Raw genomic sequence first — 19,117 nt, forward strand, 5'->3', positions numbered from 1 at the left:
GGTTTGGAACTTTATGTATAAGAATTATTAGTAGTCTTTACTTGGTGTGTTGTTTGCGAAATTTTCCCTTTCCAAAAATATTTCAGAATATCTCAAAATTGACTACTAAATATAATATGTAATCCAGAAATCATCTCGGTAAAATAAATCGTTGAAAAATCACGTAAATCATATTTCTAAAATAATAATCATATATTCCAAAACCAATTCCGAATCTCTCTTGAAATCTCAAGAATTGATAATTAATTATAATAACAATTTCTGGAAATTAGCACAGAATAATAATAAGGTAAATATCACATAAATCAAAATTCTCAAATCGAGCATGATGAATCTTAATTCAAAAGTTCAAAAAAAAATCAATTAATAATCCAAACCAAATTAAAATGCTCGATAATTAAATTGATAAATCAATAAAATCAAAATTTGCGGAAATTAATTTGCATGCATCAATTAAACTCAAAAGTCCACTCACAGTACTATTTAGACGATCACGCGTACGAGTTTCTTCGTCGAGCAATAGCTCAATACGTCGCCCTATACATAAATATAATTAGTGAATAACGATTCGGCATTTAAATACGATTCTAATATCTTATCCTCCTCTATCAAACTTCCAATTTCTTTTCCAATTTAATCCAACTTCACCCCTAATACCAACTCATTAGTTTAAAGGTTCTAGGGCAGAACCGAGAGAAATCAGACAGTCGGATTCTCGTAATTCAATGATCGACATCCCAAACTTTGGAATTACACAATCGATACAAAACTCCTTCAATTTCCACCAAACTTCACATACAAGCTCCACAACATTTATAGGATTTAATTGGGCTAAAACAGGAATTAAAAACCTACCCTACTCACCTCCACGCGCCACCAACAGTGGCAGCGCATGGGCCCCACACGCCGGCGGCCACCTCACCTCCGGCCACCAAATTCCATGTACAATAACATCTCAACAAGCCCAACACTTTTCTAAATTACAACAAGTTCCAATTTTACCTTAAACCACTTGAAATCAGCGGGTGAAGAAAACCCAGAAAATTCCTCAAACCCTAGGATCGAAAATTCTTCGATTCGATCTCCACATTGAGAATTGGAGCTAGAAACTTGATGGGGAATGTTCCATGGCTCGATGAGCTCCTATTGCACTTGGTTTCATCATCGGAGATGGCCGGAATAGGAAGAATTGCTGGAAAACCCCAATTTGCTATAGTTTTCTTCAAGCTGTCGATTCCTACTTTTCCGGCCAAATCGCTGTGACCCACTACTGCTAGCGTGTGGAGGAGGATGAGGCGCGCCGGTGATGACCTGTGACTCGTCCCCAGGTGGCCAGACGGCGGGGAATCGAGAGAAAAAAGGTGAGAGATCGACGCGGGGGAGAGAGGGAGAGGAAGAGAGAGAAAGCTGGGGTAGGGGGTAGGTTTCCGGAAATGGAAACTTAACCCTGGTAACTTTATATATATATAGGAAGTTACCGTGAACAGTAAATTTAGTATTTTAGTCATATCTTTTGTATACAAACTCTGATTTAAGCGTACCACGTACATATGCACAGACTCGGTTTAATGTTCTCTACAACTTTTGTGAAGAACATTTTTTCAAATTTTGACCCGAACAAAAAGTCAACTTTTAGGGCAACCAAAAGTATCGAAACAAAGTAAAAAGTGAAAATTGTTTTCGTTTACTGTCCATATAACTAGTAAACAGGTAAATTAAGATACGAAACGTTACAGATACGCCCAAAATAGGCGCTCAACTTAACCCTTCAAAATGTAGTCGTTAGCAATATAGAATAAACAAGGATCGTTCGATGCCAGAGATTGAGGGTAACTATATTAATCACGTAAAAGAAAAGAAAACAAAACTAACACTAAAGAACACGTCACAGAACAAAAAGGAAAGAGAAAGAAAGATGGAGGGACAAAGAGGAGGATTGAAGAAGGCGTTGCAATCCTAAAACGAATTGAACTGGGGTTTTTGGTTTTTAACGAAAATAAAAGGAAAATAAGAAAGTAAAAACAATTTTAGAGTTTGAAAAACAATATGCAAAAGACGTCAGAGACTCGGAAATCCACCACCAATTACTTTCAAATAATATTAAGTTAACCTAGTTTCAATTACTAAGGTGTGAATTGGTTGTTTATTTCTGATTGATTGAAAACTTTTGCATGTGTTTGTTTTATGGTGGCCAACATAGGAATTATGCATGTAATTGGAGCTAGGTTTAGAAAATAATTCACCTAATCGTCTTGTTTTCTAATTCACGAGTGTGCAAGGCTTTGGACAAAAGCTGATGTTTTAAACAATTAGAAGAGCATGCTAGGTAGGCGTTCCACACTAGACTGCAACTCTATAACCAATCGTTTCCATGAGATCTTAATGCCTCAAATATGTTGACACTATATGTGCTATTGATAGGATAGTGTTCTATACCTTGATTGCATGTTTGATAGGCTTAGTTATTGTGCGTTCACATAGACCAAGTAATTAGAGAAACATTAATAAGGGACATGATCTGCTCTGACTTGTTTCTTGGTTGGTTTCTGTTCACACCTTAGTAATTGAAACTAGGTTAACTTAAAATTGTTCGAAAGTAATTGGTGGTGGATTTCCAAGTCTCTAACATATTCTCCATCTTATTTTCTCAAAATCAAAAACCAAATTCGTTTTCCTTTTATTTTCGTCAAAAACCAAAACCCCAAAATATTTGTTCTTGATTAGGATTGCAACACACCCTTCTATCCCCATCTTGTCGTGCCATGTTTTCTTTTTCCTCTTTGACGTTTTCTTTCTCATAGTTTTATTATTTGTTTTGTGCTTTAGTTAGTTTAAATTAGTTTGTTTTTATTTTGTGTGATTAATTTGTTACCCTCAATCTCTGGCATCGAACGATCCTTGCTTACTCTATATTGCTAACGACTACATTTTGCAGGGTTAAGTGGAGCGCCTATTTTGGGCGTATCAAGAAGCAGACAGTTGTTGCTCGCTCTAGTGCAGAGGCTGAATATATAGGGCTATGGCTTCCACTGCTTGTGTGCTCATTTGGTTAAAAGGTCTCCTATCTGATTTGGGGTTTCCTAGTAATCAACCAATGTCCTTTTTTTGTGACAATCAAGTTGCAATGCATATTGCTTCTAATCCGGTTTTTCATAAAAGAACCAAGCATATAGAAGTTGATTGTCACTACATTCGAGATCAAGTCCAATCCAAGATCATTGATACTCACTAAACCTGAAGCCATAATCAGTTAGTTGATATTTTCACCAAATCCCTTCCCACTGCTTAGTTTCACAGAATTTTGGGCAAGCTTGGATCAATGAATCCCCTTGATCTAGCTTAAGGAGGAGTATTGGAAGTATGGTTGCAATATGGCTATTTCTCCTAGAGCCTTACTTTCTACTGTTAATAGCTTACCTTAGTTGTTAGAGTTGTTTAGCTAAGTTATGGTTGGGTTGTCCCTTAAATCAAGGATCAGCTTTTCTGTTTCTTTTTCTCCTCTCTGTGTATATATAGGAAAAGCTTGTAATCAATTTCAATTATGAAGTAATATCAGAAAACCTCCCACAAAGTTTATGTCTTGTTTTCTTCAGAGGATTTTAATTCTGGCGCCATAGACGTTATGGCTGATGTTAGGCTTGAACGGGTAAGCACAAACTCACAGACCTTATCCTGTCTGGAATCGAATTACTACTCAGATTCCGATCTCATCCCAGCGCTCGTTCATGAAGAGCTTCGAGGAAGAGATTTCCTGCGATGCTGACTGAGTTAGCACTCCGCTGATTGAAGATGGAGGTGGACTAGGTTCATGATCGCAGGGGGAGAGAGAGACTCCGTGAATTTAAAAAGAGAGTGGCACAGGTGTAATTTTTTATTTTTCAGAGCTTAAAATAAACATTTTGATTTTAAATGAAGTGAGTGAAAATTAAAATCTCTTATTAAGTTAAGTAGGAGTATTTTTGGCTCAAATTTAGGCACTGGGTCAGGCATCCTAGAGGGTCCTTCTTGTAGATTCTTTCTTATTCACATTACACCATAAAAACAAGGGTAATGGATTATTAGTAGCTGTGCTACTAATTAGTACTTCTTTAGTTATTCTCTTATTCTCTCTCGATCTCTATTTTAATTTTTTATTTAACATGCTTTCTGTTCAAGCTTCATTAAGGTTGAGACTTCCATTAAGCTAACTTCTCGAAATTAATAGAGACCAAAAGGTCCACCATGGCGGCTCAAAGCTAGCCAGCTTGACAGTACCCTTTGCAGCTTCTAATTCAACAGTCTAGTGGCCAATATTAAAGTTCAAGTCTGTGCTAGTGTATCCGGGATGAACTGCGTTAATTGCAATTTCGGGATGTTTCTTCTCCACAATTCTTTGTAAGTGTTGAGAGCCGTCTTGGGCATGTACGTCTGTAATCTGAGAAATTTGTTGGCCAGTTTTTTCTTTTCACCACATTCTCCTTGGCATCCTTTAGAAACTCCTCAACCACCCTGTCCACTTTTTCTACTGTCCGACTTAGGCCTACAACATGATCTCCTAGCTCCTTCTCTACTTTTGATTTCGAAGAAGCTCGAACACATACAACATGTTAGACAACCATCAAAACCCAAAAGCTTAAGTTGGAAGTAAGACAATGGACGCAATATATATATTTTTTGGGGAGTGAAATCCACACTTTTTTTTTTTTGAAAGGAACTTTTTTCTTATTTTGGTTGAAATTTTGATAAGGAGACAAAATTCAAGTCACTAAAGACAAAATTTAGGTTGCTAAAAAATAAAACATAAAGTGTGGATTGTGAATCGTAAAATGAGAACTGTGGATTTCACTGCCCTAACGATGAAAATGTTCAGTCATGCAACGGAAGGTATTTGTATAGGACAATGTGCCAAATTTTTAAGACAAAATTAAAATAGTGTGACTTCCGTACTTAATTTCTATTTATGTAGTAGTGGTGATTAATTTTGTAACTAGTATTTAACACACTACTACAAAAAGTTAATCACACAACACCAATCAGATAACGGAACATAAATTGACTGTTGTGTGTTTAAGTGAACTCTATTGTAGAACGGTATTAGTGATGTTCTGTTGTGTGAATGTCAATAAAGTGATAATTTTTTTCTCAGAACTACATTGCACAACACAATTAAGCAATGTCCGTTGTCTGAGTCTTAAAAAATTTAGCGGCAAATTTCCCTCCACTCTTGAGTCTTGGTTGCCTCTTGAAACACTAAAATTTTGGTTACTAGGTACAACGGTTTAGCTATTTCCGTTGTATGATTAAAAACTGGGTGCCAGATTTTGAGGAAGCTCGCTTGAATGTCTTCTACTTGATACACCTAGTGCATGCTGCAGAAATTGTACAACAGATTGTAATCATTCTGTTGTCTGAACGAGGAACATAGGCGGCAAAATTTTCATTTTGGCTCAAATTTATTTGACCTCTCCCACCAGACCTAGTCAGGCGGCAAAAAATCCCTCCCTATAATTTTTGTATGTATACATTCATACAACATAATTTTATCTATCTGTTGTGTATCAGACTTATAAAAAAAAAAAGCTCACCCTCACAAAACCTATTGTCTCTCTCTTTTCTCACAAAACACGAAACCTCTCTCCTCTGAGCCAAAAGCTCAGAGCTATCTCTTAATCATCTCATCCAAAACCCTCAAATTCCAAATCTCCTTATCTTCATCTCATTCAATTGCTTCCCCGATTTGAATCCCAAACTTCAATTCAACTCTACCATCTCCAGTTCACCGTATTTTGCTACCAAAATGGCATTCCTTGGCTACTGTTAGCCTTTTCTAGGTCGTCTTTCTTTGTCTCTGAGACCGCACAACACCAAATCTTCACCTTCCTATTTCAATTTTCTCTTGTGGGGATCTGCGTCACCCTAGGGTTTTCCTATTTCGTGGCCCAAAACCTAGCCTCCTCCGCTAGTGGCTACGTTGTCCACCAATGCTGGGTTAGATCTCTCCTGTTCGATACCAACCAGAAGGCAAATCTCGACCCCTCCGGCGCCATAGCTGCGGCAAGGTTTCACTCTCTTATCCTCCAAATTCGCCCATCTTTTTTTACCTTGGCCCCATCTTTTTGAGATGATTGGTAAGAAAGGAAGAAGAAGAAGTCATTGAAGATGAGAAAGTTCAATGCTTGGCTTGTGTTCTTCAAGCGCGAGTGGAATTGGAATTGGCCTTTCCTCGTCGGCTTCGCTATCACCGGATTCTCATCACCAAGTTCTCTCTCTGTCTCACTGGGTACTCCACTCCATTTCTCTTTCTCATTCTGTGAATATGAGTCCCTTTCAGTGAGCTAGGGTTTTGATTTGATTTGTTTCAGGGTTCTAATTTTGCAAAGGAGGATGCGAAGAACTCGCCTTTTGTACAGAGGCACAAGAAGTAGGTCTCTCAAACAACCCCAATCTATTATAAATTTTTACATACAACAAGTCCTTTGGCTAAAATTATGCTTAGACGGAAGCGAATTAGAAATCATTATCTCTTTGACATATTTATTTTACTCTTAATGGGAGAACAATTATAGCTCTGGTGCAGGAAGTGGTGGTCAAGTTGCCAAAGATGCTCTAGGAAACGATGCAATTGCAGCAGAATGGCTTCAGACTCATGGGCCTGGTGACAAGACTCTCTCACATATACCTAAATGAGGATAAATCACGGTTTGCTCTATATAAGGTAATGCAAGATATCTATCTATAAAGTTTTTAATTCTAGAGGAAGTAAGAAAAGAATGGGGCATTGTAATCATGCTTGGAACCTTACTGTTCTTTCATTCTTTGTTCATAAATTTTCCCTGCTATCCATTGCGAATTCATTGTTTTCCATCATGTTTTAGGTAATATGCCAATCCCATGTGAGGAAATGACGATGTTGAAGTTGAATCCTTACTGTTCTTTCATTATTTGTTTGTATTTACTGTGGATAAGCAGTGTCCACAACACTTTACTTAGTTTTGAGACATCCTTATATTGCGTTATGACCATGAATTTTTAACAGCTTTCTTATTATAACCCTATGGTAACAAATCTGTATTTGTTATTGTGGTTTGCATCTGACTGATATATATCTAGCCTGCAACATTGTAATATGAGATGTTGCCTGCAACATTCTTAATGAAATTTGATGCGAGGGATATTATGTTGGAGAGAGAAATAGGTCTATTGGGACTTCGGATAATCGTGATAATAAATTCTTTGTAATATGAGTTGTTGTCGATCACATTCTTGATTGGATTCTCTCTCTCTCTCTCTCTCTCTCAACTCACATTTTTTACTGCATCTTGTTTTCCAAATTGAATATTCTTTAAGCTTAAAGGTTGAGTGGACCTCTTTTCATGTCCTTATGCTTTTGCTTTTATTTAACATCACATGCATTCCCGATTTGTTGTCTTTCATGTACTTGAGATTTTACATCTTTATTTTGTTTGTTTTATCTATGCAAATTTATGTGTTGTTGAACTTACTGTTCTTGACCCTTTGGCAGGAGAAAGAGTTTAAACTTTAAAGTTGCAGTTCTCCTTATTTTTTACAATAAGCAGGTAAATACTACTGCCTGAGGGGGAGTTTTACTGTTTAATGTCCTGTACAAATGTTATTCCATAGATGGGGACAGTGTAAACAGCCTTCTATTGAAGAAATAAAAATTGAATTGAGGATAGATTTTCCCTTGTATAGTCAAGTAGTCCTTCTGTTGTAGTTTCATGTCTCTATCTCTACACTTTCAATTATCATTTCAATAAATTGTGCAAGTTTTTGCAATATGATATTCTCGTTAGCGATGATATTGGGTTTTCACAAGTTTGTTAACTTAGGTTTGGAATTCCCAGAATTCCCATTTAGTTAGGCTATTGATTATTATTTATCTTGTGTAGTGGCATAGTGCTTGAGGAATAAACCTTTAGTTTCCAATTACAGTCAATCACTTTATTTAATAATAAATTGCAGTTTTGTTAGGTTTTCATTTTTAGGATTCTCATATGTATTTAAGTTGTGGCTTACCTTATAATGATTCAATCTACATATGCATGGCGGTTTTTGTCTCTTCTGGCTGGGTAGGGGATAGGCAATACTAGGAATTAATGCTAAGAATTTAGGAATTGAAGGGATTTTGTTCCTTGTACAAAAATATATGAACTGGCTTTTTAATTTTATGTTGCTGGGGATTGCTAGGAAGTAAAAAATGTATGATAGGAGATTTGGAGTTCGCTAGAAAAGCTCTGCCTATATGATCAAAGAACACGAATTCTGGAATTCAGGTATTGACAGAAACTTTATACTTTGGAATTTTCACATTCTCTTGTTTTCATTCATTTGGTGTTTACAGTAATGCATATCTATCCTGCTTCAGTTTATTATCTGTATTTGGTTTTGAAAGTTGCTAGTTTCCGCCATTGTTCTGTTATGTAGGTACTCATATGGTAGTTATTCAGGATTTGTAATCACACTTTAAGTAGATATTATGCAATGTGAAACCAACCCAGGCCTAATTCTTCAACCACTGTGTGTCCTCTGCAGCTTAATGATCATTAGTTTTTTTTTTTTTTTCAATCAATCAATGGTTGGGGAAACAGAGTGACTGACTAATCTTGTTAACATATTATGCTTGTTAGGACAAGGAACTTGCTTCTATGATCGAGAGTGTTTCCGAGAAACAACATTTTACCGCAAAATGGCTTCAACTGTCGAGATTGGATGGGATTTTAGTACAAGATGGATGAGGTAGATTTTTGAAACAGGGAGAAGTAATTGATTTAGCATTTATACTCCTACATTAACATTTTATTGAAAGCACAATAGAGTATGTTTTGAGTTTGTCTTTCATGTCACTGCACAAGATTATGAGAAGTAAACGAGGCAGGTCATTTAATTGAAGAGCTTGCTCTTGTTTCCGTGCAAGAGCCATATATGTAGGAGTGGACTGAGCAATTGGAAAGCAGTGACCGATTTATGTAGGAGCCATATATGTAGCAGCTGCATATGTGCATATTTTTGGAACAAGTATATATTGTATCTACTTTTGTTGTTTATCATTGTTAGTTAAAATGCAACAGTCATCAAGCTGCTTTCTTCTTTTTTTGTTTCATTGTATAGATACTTGAATGTATGGATGATTGACAAATGCTAGCTCTTTTGGTACATTAGATGCTTGAATTAGAGAACTTCAGTAAATAATATATTTTGAATATTATATTTGTGCAAATATTTCAGGTAAAAAATTGATAATAAACATACAATAGTGAATTACATTACGTTAATCACACAACAAATCATTTTAATCACACAACGGTACCAACTAAATTTTGTTGTCTCATTAAAACTCACACAACAGAACGAATACATATCAGTTGTCCAATGTTAAATCACATAACGGTATAGAAATAAGATGTTGTATGACTTGTGAAGAATTCAACACTGAGCCTCACACATACAACGGTTACTTATGATACCTGTTGTGTGAAGGAACAACCAACAACAGTCGCCATATTTTTCTGTTGTATGATAATATAACCAACAACAGTGTGTACTTGTTTCTGTTGTCTGAGTGTTATTTTTTTGTTGTGTGAGAAGTTAACCAACAACAGCGTGTCTTAATTCTGTTGTCTGATCACCATCGAAAATACGGCACATCCAATTTCTGGCACTGGCATGCGCAGAATTGGTGCAACGGTTATAAGCAGTGCGTTGTGTCTATGATATTCACATAACGGTGTTTCACCGTTGTGTGATTGTGCTCATCACACAACATCGAGATAGACGACAGATATGGTCCACATCACACAACAGATTTCCACCGTTGTGTGATGCAGTTTTTTTAGTAGTGACATATTGAGAATAGAACGAATGTGGATATGATTTCGCGAATTTGGGGCAAGACAATGGATATATAAGCCCAGATTGGCAACGAGACATTGAGAATTTCCGAAGTGTATTAGATTATCCACATGAATTGGGTTGGTTTAGGACACAACAAAGAATTGAGGCCTGTATGGAATGGTAACTGTAATCTTTATCTCCAACAAATTATATCAGTAATTTTTTTAGAGGATTAGGCATATTTGTGTCTCTATAAAAATTAATTTGGATTGTCAAGCGCCCATCCGCTTTTTGAAGAAGAGGGCGGGGGCTGTCACACTTAGGAACCCATCTCCCATTTCTTTATTTTTTTTATTAATAAAACAAAAGAAATTACAAGAAAGGAAGGGGGACCAAATCAAAACCTTCCCACCAAAAACAAACTAAGATTAAAATCTCCATAAAGTGCAAGTAGAACCATAAATTTCCCAATTCTAATTAAAGAGACAATATGTGCCTTTTTAATCTTTATTATATGTAACATTACTAACATATAGATACTTCAATATATGTTTTCATTCAAAACGATGAGACTTCAAGCTGGTCAAAATAGAGGCCAGAAGGTCCACCTTCAGGGCTCATGGCCAGCTTAACAGGACCCTTTGTCCAACATGAACCGTTCATGTTCATACTAGTAAATCACAATTATGAATGTTAAATGATCATCAATTTGGCTAAAAATTTGCAGAAATGATCTACTCATGAGATCTAAAATTTGAATAGTCGAGATGCCAATATGTTATCAAAAAGTAGGCCACACATGCGATCCCTGAAAATATGCATAAATGATCTATTCATGGAGACCTAAAAACGGTCAAGATGTCAATATGTGATCGAAAAGTGAATCTCACATGCAATCCCTTTAAATGGCTAAAAAAAGAAATTTCGTACTAGAATGGCCCGATACTCACACACGAGTGCTTGTGTATGGGGTCAAATTGTAAGTCAAGATAATAGATCACATCAATGTCTTATATATATATGTGTGTGTGTGTGTGTATGTAAATATATATGTACATGTTGATAACATGATATCCAATATCTTTTGCTCTAAATGTATTAAAGTAAGGTTTCAGTTTTGTTCTCTTAGCTGCTCTAGTATGAAAGAGACATTAACCATCTTTGGAGCTTTAGATATTTGAACTTTGAAGTCACTGTTCTAAAAATTGGCATTGGGCGGTGGCTTCCCGACTCAATAATGTGTAATCGGTAGCTTTGGGTGGTCAGGATTTGGATGGGCGCCTAGGTGGCCTAGGCTGTCTTGTAAGGGCTAAGCGGAGTAGGTGGGTTGGGTATTCCTGCTGCTGCTTTTGTAACCAAGAGTGCATCATTCCTACTGCTGCTTTTGAGAGAGAAGCCATATCTTTGAGGAAAGAAGCCATATATGCATAGGATTTGAGAAACATAAGAAATTGAAATTCAAGAATAAAGATATGGGTTTTAAAATGAAGAAGATCCAGACGCAGAGAGGGGCTTGGTGAGAAGAATGGATCTAAGAATTTAGTATCGACTTAGTGAGAGAGTAACTAAGAGAGAAAGAGGAAGGCATTTGAGAATTTTAGATCGATCTGAGAAATTTAGATGGTCGGACGGAAAGAAAGAGTAAAAACTTGGAATCTTAAAAAATTATCCACATGTTTGTTTTTTCTTTTTAGACAATTAAGGAGGTGTTTGCTAAAATGGTGAAAAAAAAAGAGAAGCTTTTTAATTCTTTAGATGTCAGGTACAATAGCTCTAAAATTATATATTAGGCTACTATATACCCATGTTTTGCAACATTCGTGATGGTAATTGACCAAGTCAAAGGAGGGTTGATGAATATATTTAGATTTGAGGATTAAATTCAGTTTATCCCGTCCAACTTTGAGTCGATCTTCACTAAAGTCCTTGATCTTTTTTTTAAATCATGTTAGTCCCTGCAATTCCAATTTCCATCACCCAAGTCCAAATTTCAAAATGGGCTCTAAATATGACGTCATAAGCTGAGTTGGCCTCGACATGAGGGCCCACTTTTCAGAAAATTGACCCTCAGTTTGGACACAATGTCCAAACTACCCTCTTCTCCTCTCTTATCTCCTAAATCCCACAACCTTCTCTCTAACCCCAAAAACCCAAATCCCTTTGCAACTCTACTCAACCTCCACCATTAACGCAACCACACCCGCTCAACCACCACCATGAGCACAACCCAACCCTCCTTTCCTACCTCACTTTCTGCTCTCAATCCTCTTCACCATCAAAACTAGTCTCTGACGACACACTCTTTCTGTTCTCCCTCATCTTCCAATCTCCCCAAACCCACACTCTCTGTACTCTCGAGAGGCATTCCCACCACCACTCAAACCATCAAAACTAGATTTCATTTCACCTTCGCCACCCAAAATCAAAATCGCAAAAACATCCAATGCAACTTGACCCTATGTTAAAACCTAGATGAGCCAGCTTCAAATCACTAATATTTGAAAGCAAAATCTAGAAATCCACACCAGAAAAAAAAAAAAAAAAACTGAAATTCACATCAAATCTGTCAGCCCTATGATTGAAATTTCTGCAATTCTTTGAAACGTAATTAGATCCGAGGGCCGATTGTTGCTCATGATATCCTTCTTCCTGACTGTCTTGAAGTCGTAATGGTGGACTGCTGCAAAAGCAACCTCTGTAGGAGTTGGAAGATCTTCTGCTATTCGGCAAAGTTAACAGCGGAGGCAGAGGGAGAGAGCGGAAGTCAATCACCGGAAAAGAAGATGAGGACGATGCAGATGAAAAGGCAGAGGCGGAGAGAGAAAGGCTTCGATGGTGGATTTGATCAAGACCTCCTAGTGGCTGGGCTACCGAAGATCGAATCTGCACTTATTATGCAGAGACGGTGGCCTTTTGGTGCTTGGCATCTGCGCTATTCCGCCATGTCGACTCTGCTCTGGTTCAAGATCTATACATTTTTTGGTGAAAGTGAAGCTCCAGGCGGTGTTCAGGCTCGAGTGTGGCTGAGAATGAGAGATAGCGAGGAGGTTTTAGATATGAGAGAGAGGCTTCGTCAGGCATTCAATTCAGGTTTGGATTTGATTCAAGCAACGACTTCGTCAATAACCCGGTTTCAAAGGCGGATGGAGGCGGTGCGTGTTGGCTTGCACCCAATGACCCTTCCTAGGGGTTCAAAATTCTCAAAAAAAGAAAAGAAAAAAAAGTGATGAAGATAAGAGAGAAAATACAAAGAAAATAAAATTAGAAATGTCCATTTTGCTCTTCTTAAGGGTTCAAATTCTAAAAAGTGGGCCCTCATGTCTGGGCCAACCAACTTATGATGTCATAATTGGAGCCAATTTTGAAATTTGGACTCGGGTGATGGAAATGAAAACTGCAGGAGCCAATATGATTAAAAAAAAAGATTAGGGACTAAAGTGAAGTCGACCTAAAGTTGGAGGGGGCAAACTAAATTTAGTCCTAGATTTTATATAACTATTTGCTATAAAAATAAAGTAAAACTTTTAAAAATAAAAACCACCTAGGCGTCGTCTAGGCTTCCGCCTAGGAGCCCCCTAGGAGCTTGGGTGCTAGTCCCCTAGTGATTTTTAAAACCTTGTTTGAAGTAGTGGAACAAGTGTTTCTGTGAGTTGCTTGACATGACATTGAAGTTGGAGGGGGCAACCTTGTTTGCACACTTCAATGTCATGTCAGAGAGATTGGGCGACAAACTGATGGAGCAAGCACCATAAATTCCAACCCTTCTTAAACCCATCACGAATATGTTTGCAGGGCATTTGCGTCTGTCTAGAAATGGCAGAAGAGAAGTCGGTTGGTCCATTCACTTTGGTGGGTTGGAGAACATGCACATCTCACTTTGGTGTTTGTCACTTGTCATCATCGATCATCATCTTGCTTCTCCAATGATATTGATCGATACCCATAAGTCATACCAATTTTCTAAAGTGATCGACTTTAATTTGATCTTCTCTAGATGTAAGAAACCATATACTTCCTTTCTTTCTTTTTCCATATCTGTAAAAGACATTGATTTCGCACTAAAAACTTTGGTGTTCGTCACTATGACTTTTGCTGGGTGTGGGTTTTGTTAAGAGTATTGTTGGAAAAGTTGCTGAGTACAATAATAAATTCTATTTTTTTTATTGGGTGTAAAACATTTGTTAGGTCTACATAGAAATTTGGTGGCTACATTTAGAAAGACAAAAAAAAAAAAAACCCCTAATCAAATAAGAGTCCTAGTGAAACACCAAGTGCCTTACGGGCCTGGACACCCTAACAAAATGGCCAAGTTGGGCCCATGAAAACCCAACCTCAGATTCAAATTAAAAAGACAGGCCCAATATCCCTGTTAAACCCTAAACCCCTAAAACCCTCGTGCCTCTCTCTCTCAAATTCTTCTTCTTCAGTTCTTCTCCGATCACTCACCACCACCCAAACAATGTCCTCCGCCCTCATCGAACGCCCTAGAATCTTCTCGAAGCTTCTATGCCGGCTCCTCCTGACCCAAAACATGGGCGGCGGACCCCGGACCTTCCCCGGCGGCGTCAGCAAGTGGAAATGGAAGCGCACGCACGAGAAACGAGCCAAGGACAAAGAGAAACGCCTCTTGGACCAAGAAAAGCAGCTCTACGAGGCCCGTCTTCGCTCCCAAATCCGGGGCAGCCTCGTCGGAAAACCCGACCCGCTTTCCGACCCGGGTCCGGAAACCAACCACAGCCCCATGGACCCCGACCGGCACATCAAATCCCTAGCCAATCGGTTCATGAAGGAAGGCGCCGAGGACTTGTGGAACGAAAAGGACGGCCCGGTTCACGAGCCGCCACCGCAGCCGCCGGTCGGGTCGGGCCGGCAATCCAGATCGATTCCGGCTGACCTGAGGAAGCTGATACCGAAAGGTCGAAATTTGGCGGGAAATGATAGAAATTTGAGTAGTTTGGGGTGTAGTTATGTTAGCAGTAGAAGCTATTCGGTGCAGAGTAGAGGGAGGTTTAGGAGGAACGATGATTCGAGTGACGATTCGGATTTCGATTCCGATAATGAGGCCATGCAGCCGTTTTGGGAGGGTAGAAATGGGAATGAGAAACCGAAATCGGAGAGAAATGTGAGGAATTTGGGGAGTAGTGCTTCTCTGGGGAAGTATGATAGGAAGGTGATTAAGAGGAGAGTGCCTCTTAATGCATTGGAAGATGAGTGTGATTTTGCGCAGCAGGTGGAATCGATTAGGTATGAGCTGGGTAAGAAAAAGGAGGTTGAAATTGAGAGAGGGGAGAGTGAAGAGGAGGGGTCGATTCTTAGTGAGAAGAGGTAATGCAAAAGAAATGTGTTTTTGTCGAGTTGAAATGTGTGCGTGCTTGTTGTTGATATTTTTGGTTTTTTTTTTTTCTCGCAGATTTGATGAGTGTGGGATATCTCCATTTACAGTCAAGGCATTGTCTTCTGCTGGGTATGTTCGAATGACTAGAGTTCAGGAGGCTGCAATTTCGGCTTGCCTTGAGGGTGAGTTGGGCAGTTGTTTTGTATGTCATTTTGTTCAAGGCACCAACCTTTAGCGTAATTTGTTAATGCGCTGCTGATTGTTTAGTGAAAAAAAATAATAATAATAATTAACTGATACATGTCCGATGATTTGTCTAATTTGGGACAGGAAAGGATGGTTTGGTCAAAGCTAAAACCGGCACTGGCAAAACTGCTGCCTTTTTGGTACATCAGTTTGCCTTCTTCTTCTTTTGAATTGATTCATTGTGTGTTTAGGCTATGTTTTTTTTTTTGGATTCTATTGCTAAACACAAACAGCTTCCGGCTATTGAAGCAGTTGTGAAGGGTATGGCTGGCAATACCAATCAACGGGTGTCTCCAATTTTTGTTCTTATCCTCTGCCCCACAAGAGAACTTGCAAGTCAGATAGCTGCAGAAACAAATGTTTTGTTGAAGTACCATGAAGGCATAGGCATGCAAACATTAGTTGGAGGCACGAGATTTAAAGAGGACCAGAAACGTCTAGAATCAAATCCATGCCAGGTTTGTATTTCACTGTTGGCCATTGAATTTTCTGCTTGCTTCGTGTGGTTGTTGATAGAGTGAGGTCGATTGTACAAACATTTTGCAGATAATAGTTGCCACTCCTGGCAGGTTGCTGGACCACATTGAGAATAGGTCTGGCTTGTCAGTGCGATTGATGGGACTGAAAATGTTAATACTTGATGAAGCTGGCCACTTACTAGACCTAGGATTTCGGAAGGACATAGAGAAAATCGTTGATTGTTTGCCTCGTAAGAGACAGTCCTTGCTCTTTACAGCAACACTCCCAAAAGAGGTCGGTCATCTCTTATACTTTAACTCTGAAAGTTTAAAGGAGTAGCTATGTTTTACTTGATAACACTAGATTGCTGTATCAAACTACTGAAAACTCAGATTTTCCCTATTATGAATGTTCAGGTTCGCCGCATATCACAGCTTGTTTTGAAAAAAGATCATGCTTTCATTGATACAGTGGGATTGGGCTGTGTGGAAACTCACGCTAAGGTATTGAACATTGACCAGTTGTGGTAAATTGACTAATTTCCATTTTGGATAATATATGAAGTCCTGCTTTTACATCTCGGTTGAACTAAAATGCTGGTTTCTACAGCATTTTTGTTGGTATGTTTGTGATGATTTGTAATTGGTCTCATAATTCATTAAACCCAGGATATGACTTTGGGCATCATGATCCCATCTCTACTTGCTGTGCAGGTTAAGCAGTCATATCTTGTTGCACCACATGACTTTCATTTTCAAATAGTTCATCATCTTTTGAAGGAGCATATCTGGCAATCACCTGATTATAAGGTTAATATTGTTATAATATCTTGTTTCAAATAATTAGTTATACTGTATCTACTAGAGGCCTAATGTTTTACCTATCAGGTTATTGTTTTCTGTACAACTGGAATGGTAACATCCCTCCTCTACCTTCTTCTCCGTGAAATGAAAATGAATGTTAGGGAGATACATTCTAGAAAGCCTCAACTGTATCGAACTCGTATCTCTGAGGAATTCAAGGAATCAAAGCAATTGATTCTTGTTACCTCTGATGTATCAGCACGTGGAATGAACTATCCTGATGTTACATTGGTCATTCAGGTATTCACAAGCCCGAGATAATGTTAACTCAAGTTCTACTTTAGGTAATTTTTGTCAGGTGGTGTTCTATTTATATTCAAAGGTTCCGGAATTGATGTTTTACTGTGTGCAAGAAGAATATAGTGGACCAACATTAAATGTTCTAACTAGATTAAGTGTGAGGTGGTTCAAATCATCTTATTGGAACTACAGAGCATTCCAAGGCACACCTTTTTGTTGTGTAGCATCTATATTGTATAAAAAGCTGTCTTTATGTTACTGATAATGGAGGTCTTTCTCTGATCTAGTATAAATGCATAATGTCCTTGAGTGCTAATTGCCACAATCGTTGCTCACATTTTGGGGTAAATGAGACTTGTTGAATTGGCTCTCTTCAAAGATGTAAAAAGAAACAAATGGATGCATATGTGAAGAACTAGCTCAGTTTAAAGTAATCGACTCATTTAGTGTGTCCCCCATGTCATATCCCCTTTTAGTTTCTACCACTCATTAACGCAGGACAAGTAGCAAAGAACTGTATAACTAGGGTTTGTTTGCAGAAGTCTCGATTGTTAGAAAGAAAAGGGATTTAGAATAAGAAAGTTAAGAAGAAAAGGATAGAACTACCAGCAACCCACAAGTAAGTTTGTAGGATAAAGCTACTAGCATCACACCAGTAGGGTTTCTAGGCATCACACCCAGAGAACTTAGGCATCACACCTAAGGTTAGGTTGCATCACACAAACCTGGAGAGAAGCAAAAGCTTTCAATTTTTATTCATCTTCAATCTGAAAATAAAAGACTACAAAGGCTTCTATATATAGGGAGGCTCAGACAATTCTAGAATAACTAGGAATATCCCTATGCTTAAAAGAATCCTAAAGAAATAATCCTAATAATAATAAGAATCCTAATAATAAAAGCCTAGATTTATTTGAATTACTTTCCAAATCCTGACTTAAAATATTCTGCTCATATTCTTCATCACTCATTTATCTGTTTGTGGGGAGTTCTAAACAACAGAGACAGGCTTCATATATAGCTCACGGAAATGTTTTGGTGTTACAAGGTGGGTATTCCTTCTGACCGGGAACAATATATACACCGTCTTGGAAGAACAGGACGGGAAGGTAAAGAAGGAGAAGGCATATTGTTGCTTGCACCGTGGGAGGAGTATTTTCTGGAGGAATTAAAAGATTTGCCCCTTGAAAAATTTCCTTCACTGCGATTGGATCCAGGCACTAAACTCAAGGTTCTTGCATTACTTGCTTCCACTTTTTTTTTTTTTTTTTTTCCTTTTCCACTTTGTGTTGCTTCATTGTATCTGAATCAAACTGTTTAGTTCCGACTCTATTACAGGCTGACTAAACTGTAAACCAAAATTAACTTTTTAAACTTGAAATCTAGTTTACTTGTTTAAAATTATAGTATGCGGGTTTTTTCTCTCTAATTCTGGAATTTTGCTTACTCTTGCAGATTGAGGATTCAATGACCAAGGTTGACAGTAGTGTCAAGGAAGCCGCTTATCATGCTTGGCTTGGCTACTACAACTCGATCAGGGAAACTGGTAGGGATAAAACTACACTTGTTGAGCAAGCCAACCTCTTTTGTCAGTCAATTGGTTTGCAAACTCCTCCTTCTCTCTTTAGAAAGACAGCATTAAAGATGGGTTTGAAAGATATACCTGGCATAAAAATACGAAAGTAGCATACAATTGGAACAAGAATAAGCAAACTGCTGATTGCGGTGGCAGGGATAGGAAGACAAGAAGTGAAGGACCTTCATTCTCGTTTCAAGTCGTAAAACAGGTTCAGCTAGTTCAAGTTGTTCCTTTTCTCAATTTGTCTTATGGTTCATGCCTGGTTTAGCCAAGGTCTACAGTCTCCATGGAAATTTTAGGCAGAAGCATCTTATTTGCTTGTATTGCATCTTGCTCTGTAGTTTGGGCACCAAGTATATGCCGCATTGTACATCGTACCTGTATTCTGTCCTTTCTAATTATAATCTGAAGCTACATCTTCTTCCTTAATTTTCTGATGAAGAAATTTAGCAAGTAACCTAACCCTTGTTGAGCTTTATTACACATATTCAACTCAGCACAATGACAACATTTTATGATTGCTTAGTACTTTAACTTGTAATCTTAAATAACAAAAATGCCAGC

The 19,117-nt window shown here is 38.0% G+C and overlaps 1 protein-coding gene and 1 long non-coding RNA gene across 4 annotated transcripts; both read left to right on the forward strand.

The window, feature by feature from the left end:
- The first annotated feature begins 6,225 nt into the window (after window positions 1-6,225).
- Window positions 6,226-6,689, forward strand: LOC121050292. The gene is made up of 3 exons (XR_005802571.1): window positions 6,226-6,259; window positions 6,342-6,400; window positions 6,546-6,689. It is a non-coding gene; the product is annotated as an uncharacterized LOC121050292 (long non-coding RNA).
- Window positions 6,690-14,194: 7,505 nt separating this feature from the next.
- Window positions 14,195-19,031, forward strand: LOC112178605 (probable DEAD-box ATP-dependent RNA helicase 48). 3 transcript variants are annotated; one of them, XM_024316765.2, is made up of 10 exons: window positions 14,196-15,156; window positions 15,242-15,348; window positions 15,497-15,552; window positions 15,646-15,870; window positions 15,959-16,165; window positions 16,288-16,374; window positions 16,585-16,680; window positions 16,759-16,974; window positions 18,023-18,205; window positions 18,430-19,031. In XM_024316765.2, the coding sequence occupies exons 1-10, from the start codon at window positions 14,291-14,293 to the stop codon at window positions 18,658-18,660; spliced, it is 2,274 nt and encodes a 757-aa protein (XP_024172533.1). In that variant the 5' UTR covers window positions 14,196-14,290; the 3' UTR covers window positions 18,661-19,031. The 3 variants fall into 3 exon arrangements, with proteins under 3 accessions (XP_040366875.1, XP_040366876.1, XP_024172533.1); XM_040510941.1 differs by lacking the exon at window positions 18,430-19,031 and having other exon boundaries at window positions 14,195-15,156; window positions 17,977-18,190; XM_040510942.1 differs by lacking the exon at window positions 18,430-19,031 and having other exon boundaries at window positions 14,195-15,156; window positions 16,759-17,018; window positions 18,023-18,156.
- Window positions 19,032-19,117: the final 86 nt, after the last annotated feature.

The sequence above is a fragment of the Rosa chinensis genome, chromosome 7 (genome assembly GCF_002994745.2).
Source record: "Rosa chinensis cultivar Old Blush chromosome 7, RchiOBHm-V2, whole genome shotgun sequence".
Taxonomy (NCBI): domain Eukaryota; kingdom Viridiplantae; phylum Streptophyta; class Magnoliopsida; order Rosales; family Rosaceae; genus Rosa; species Rosa chinensis.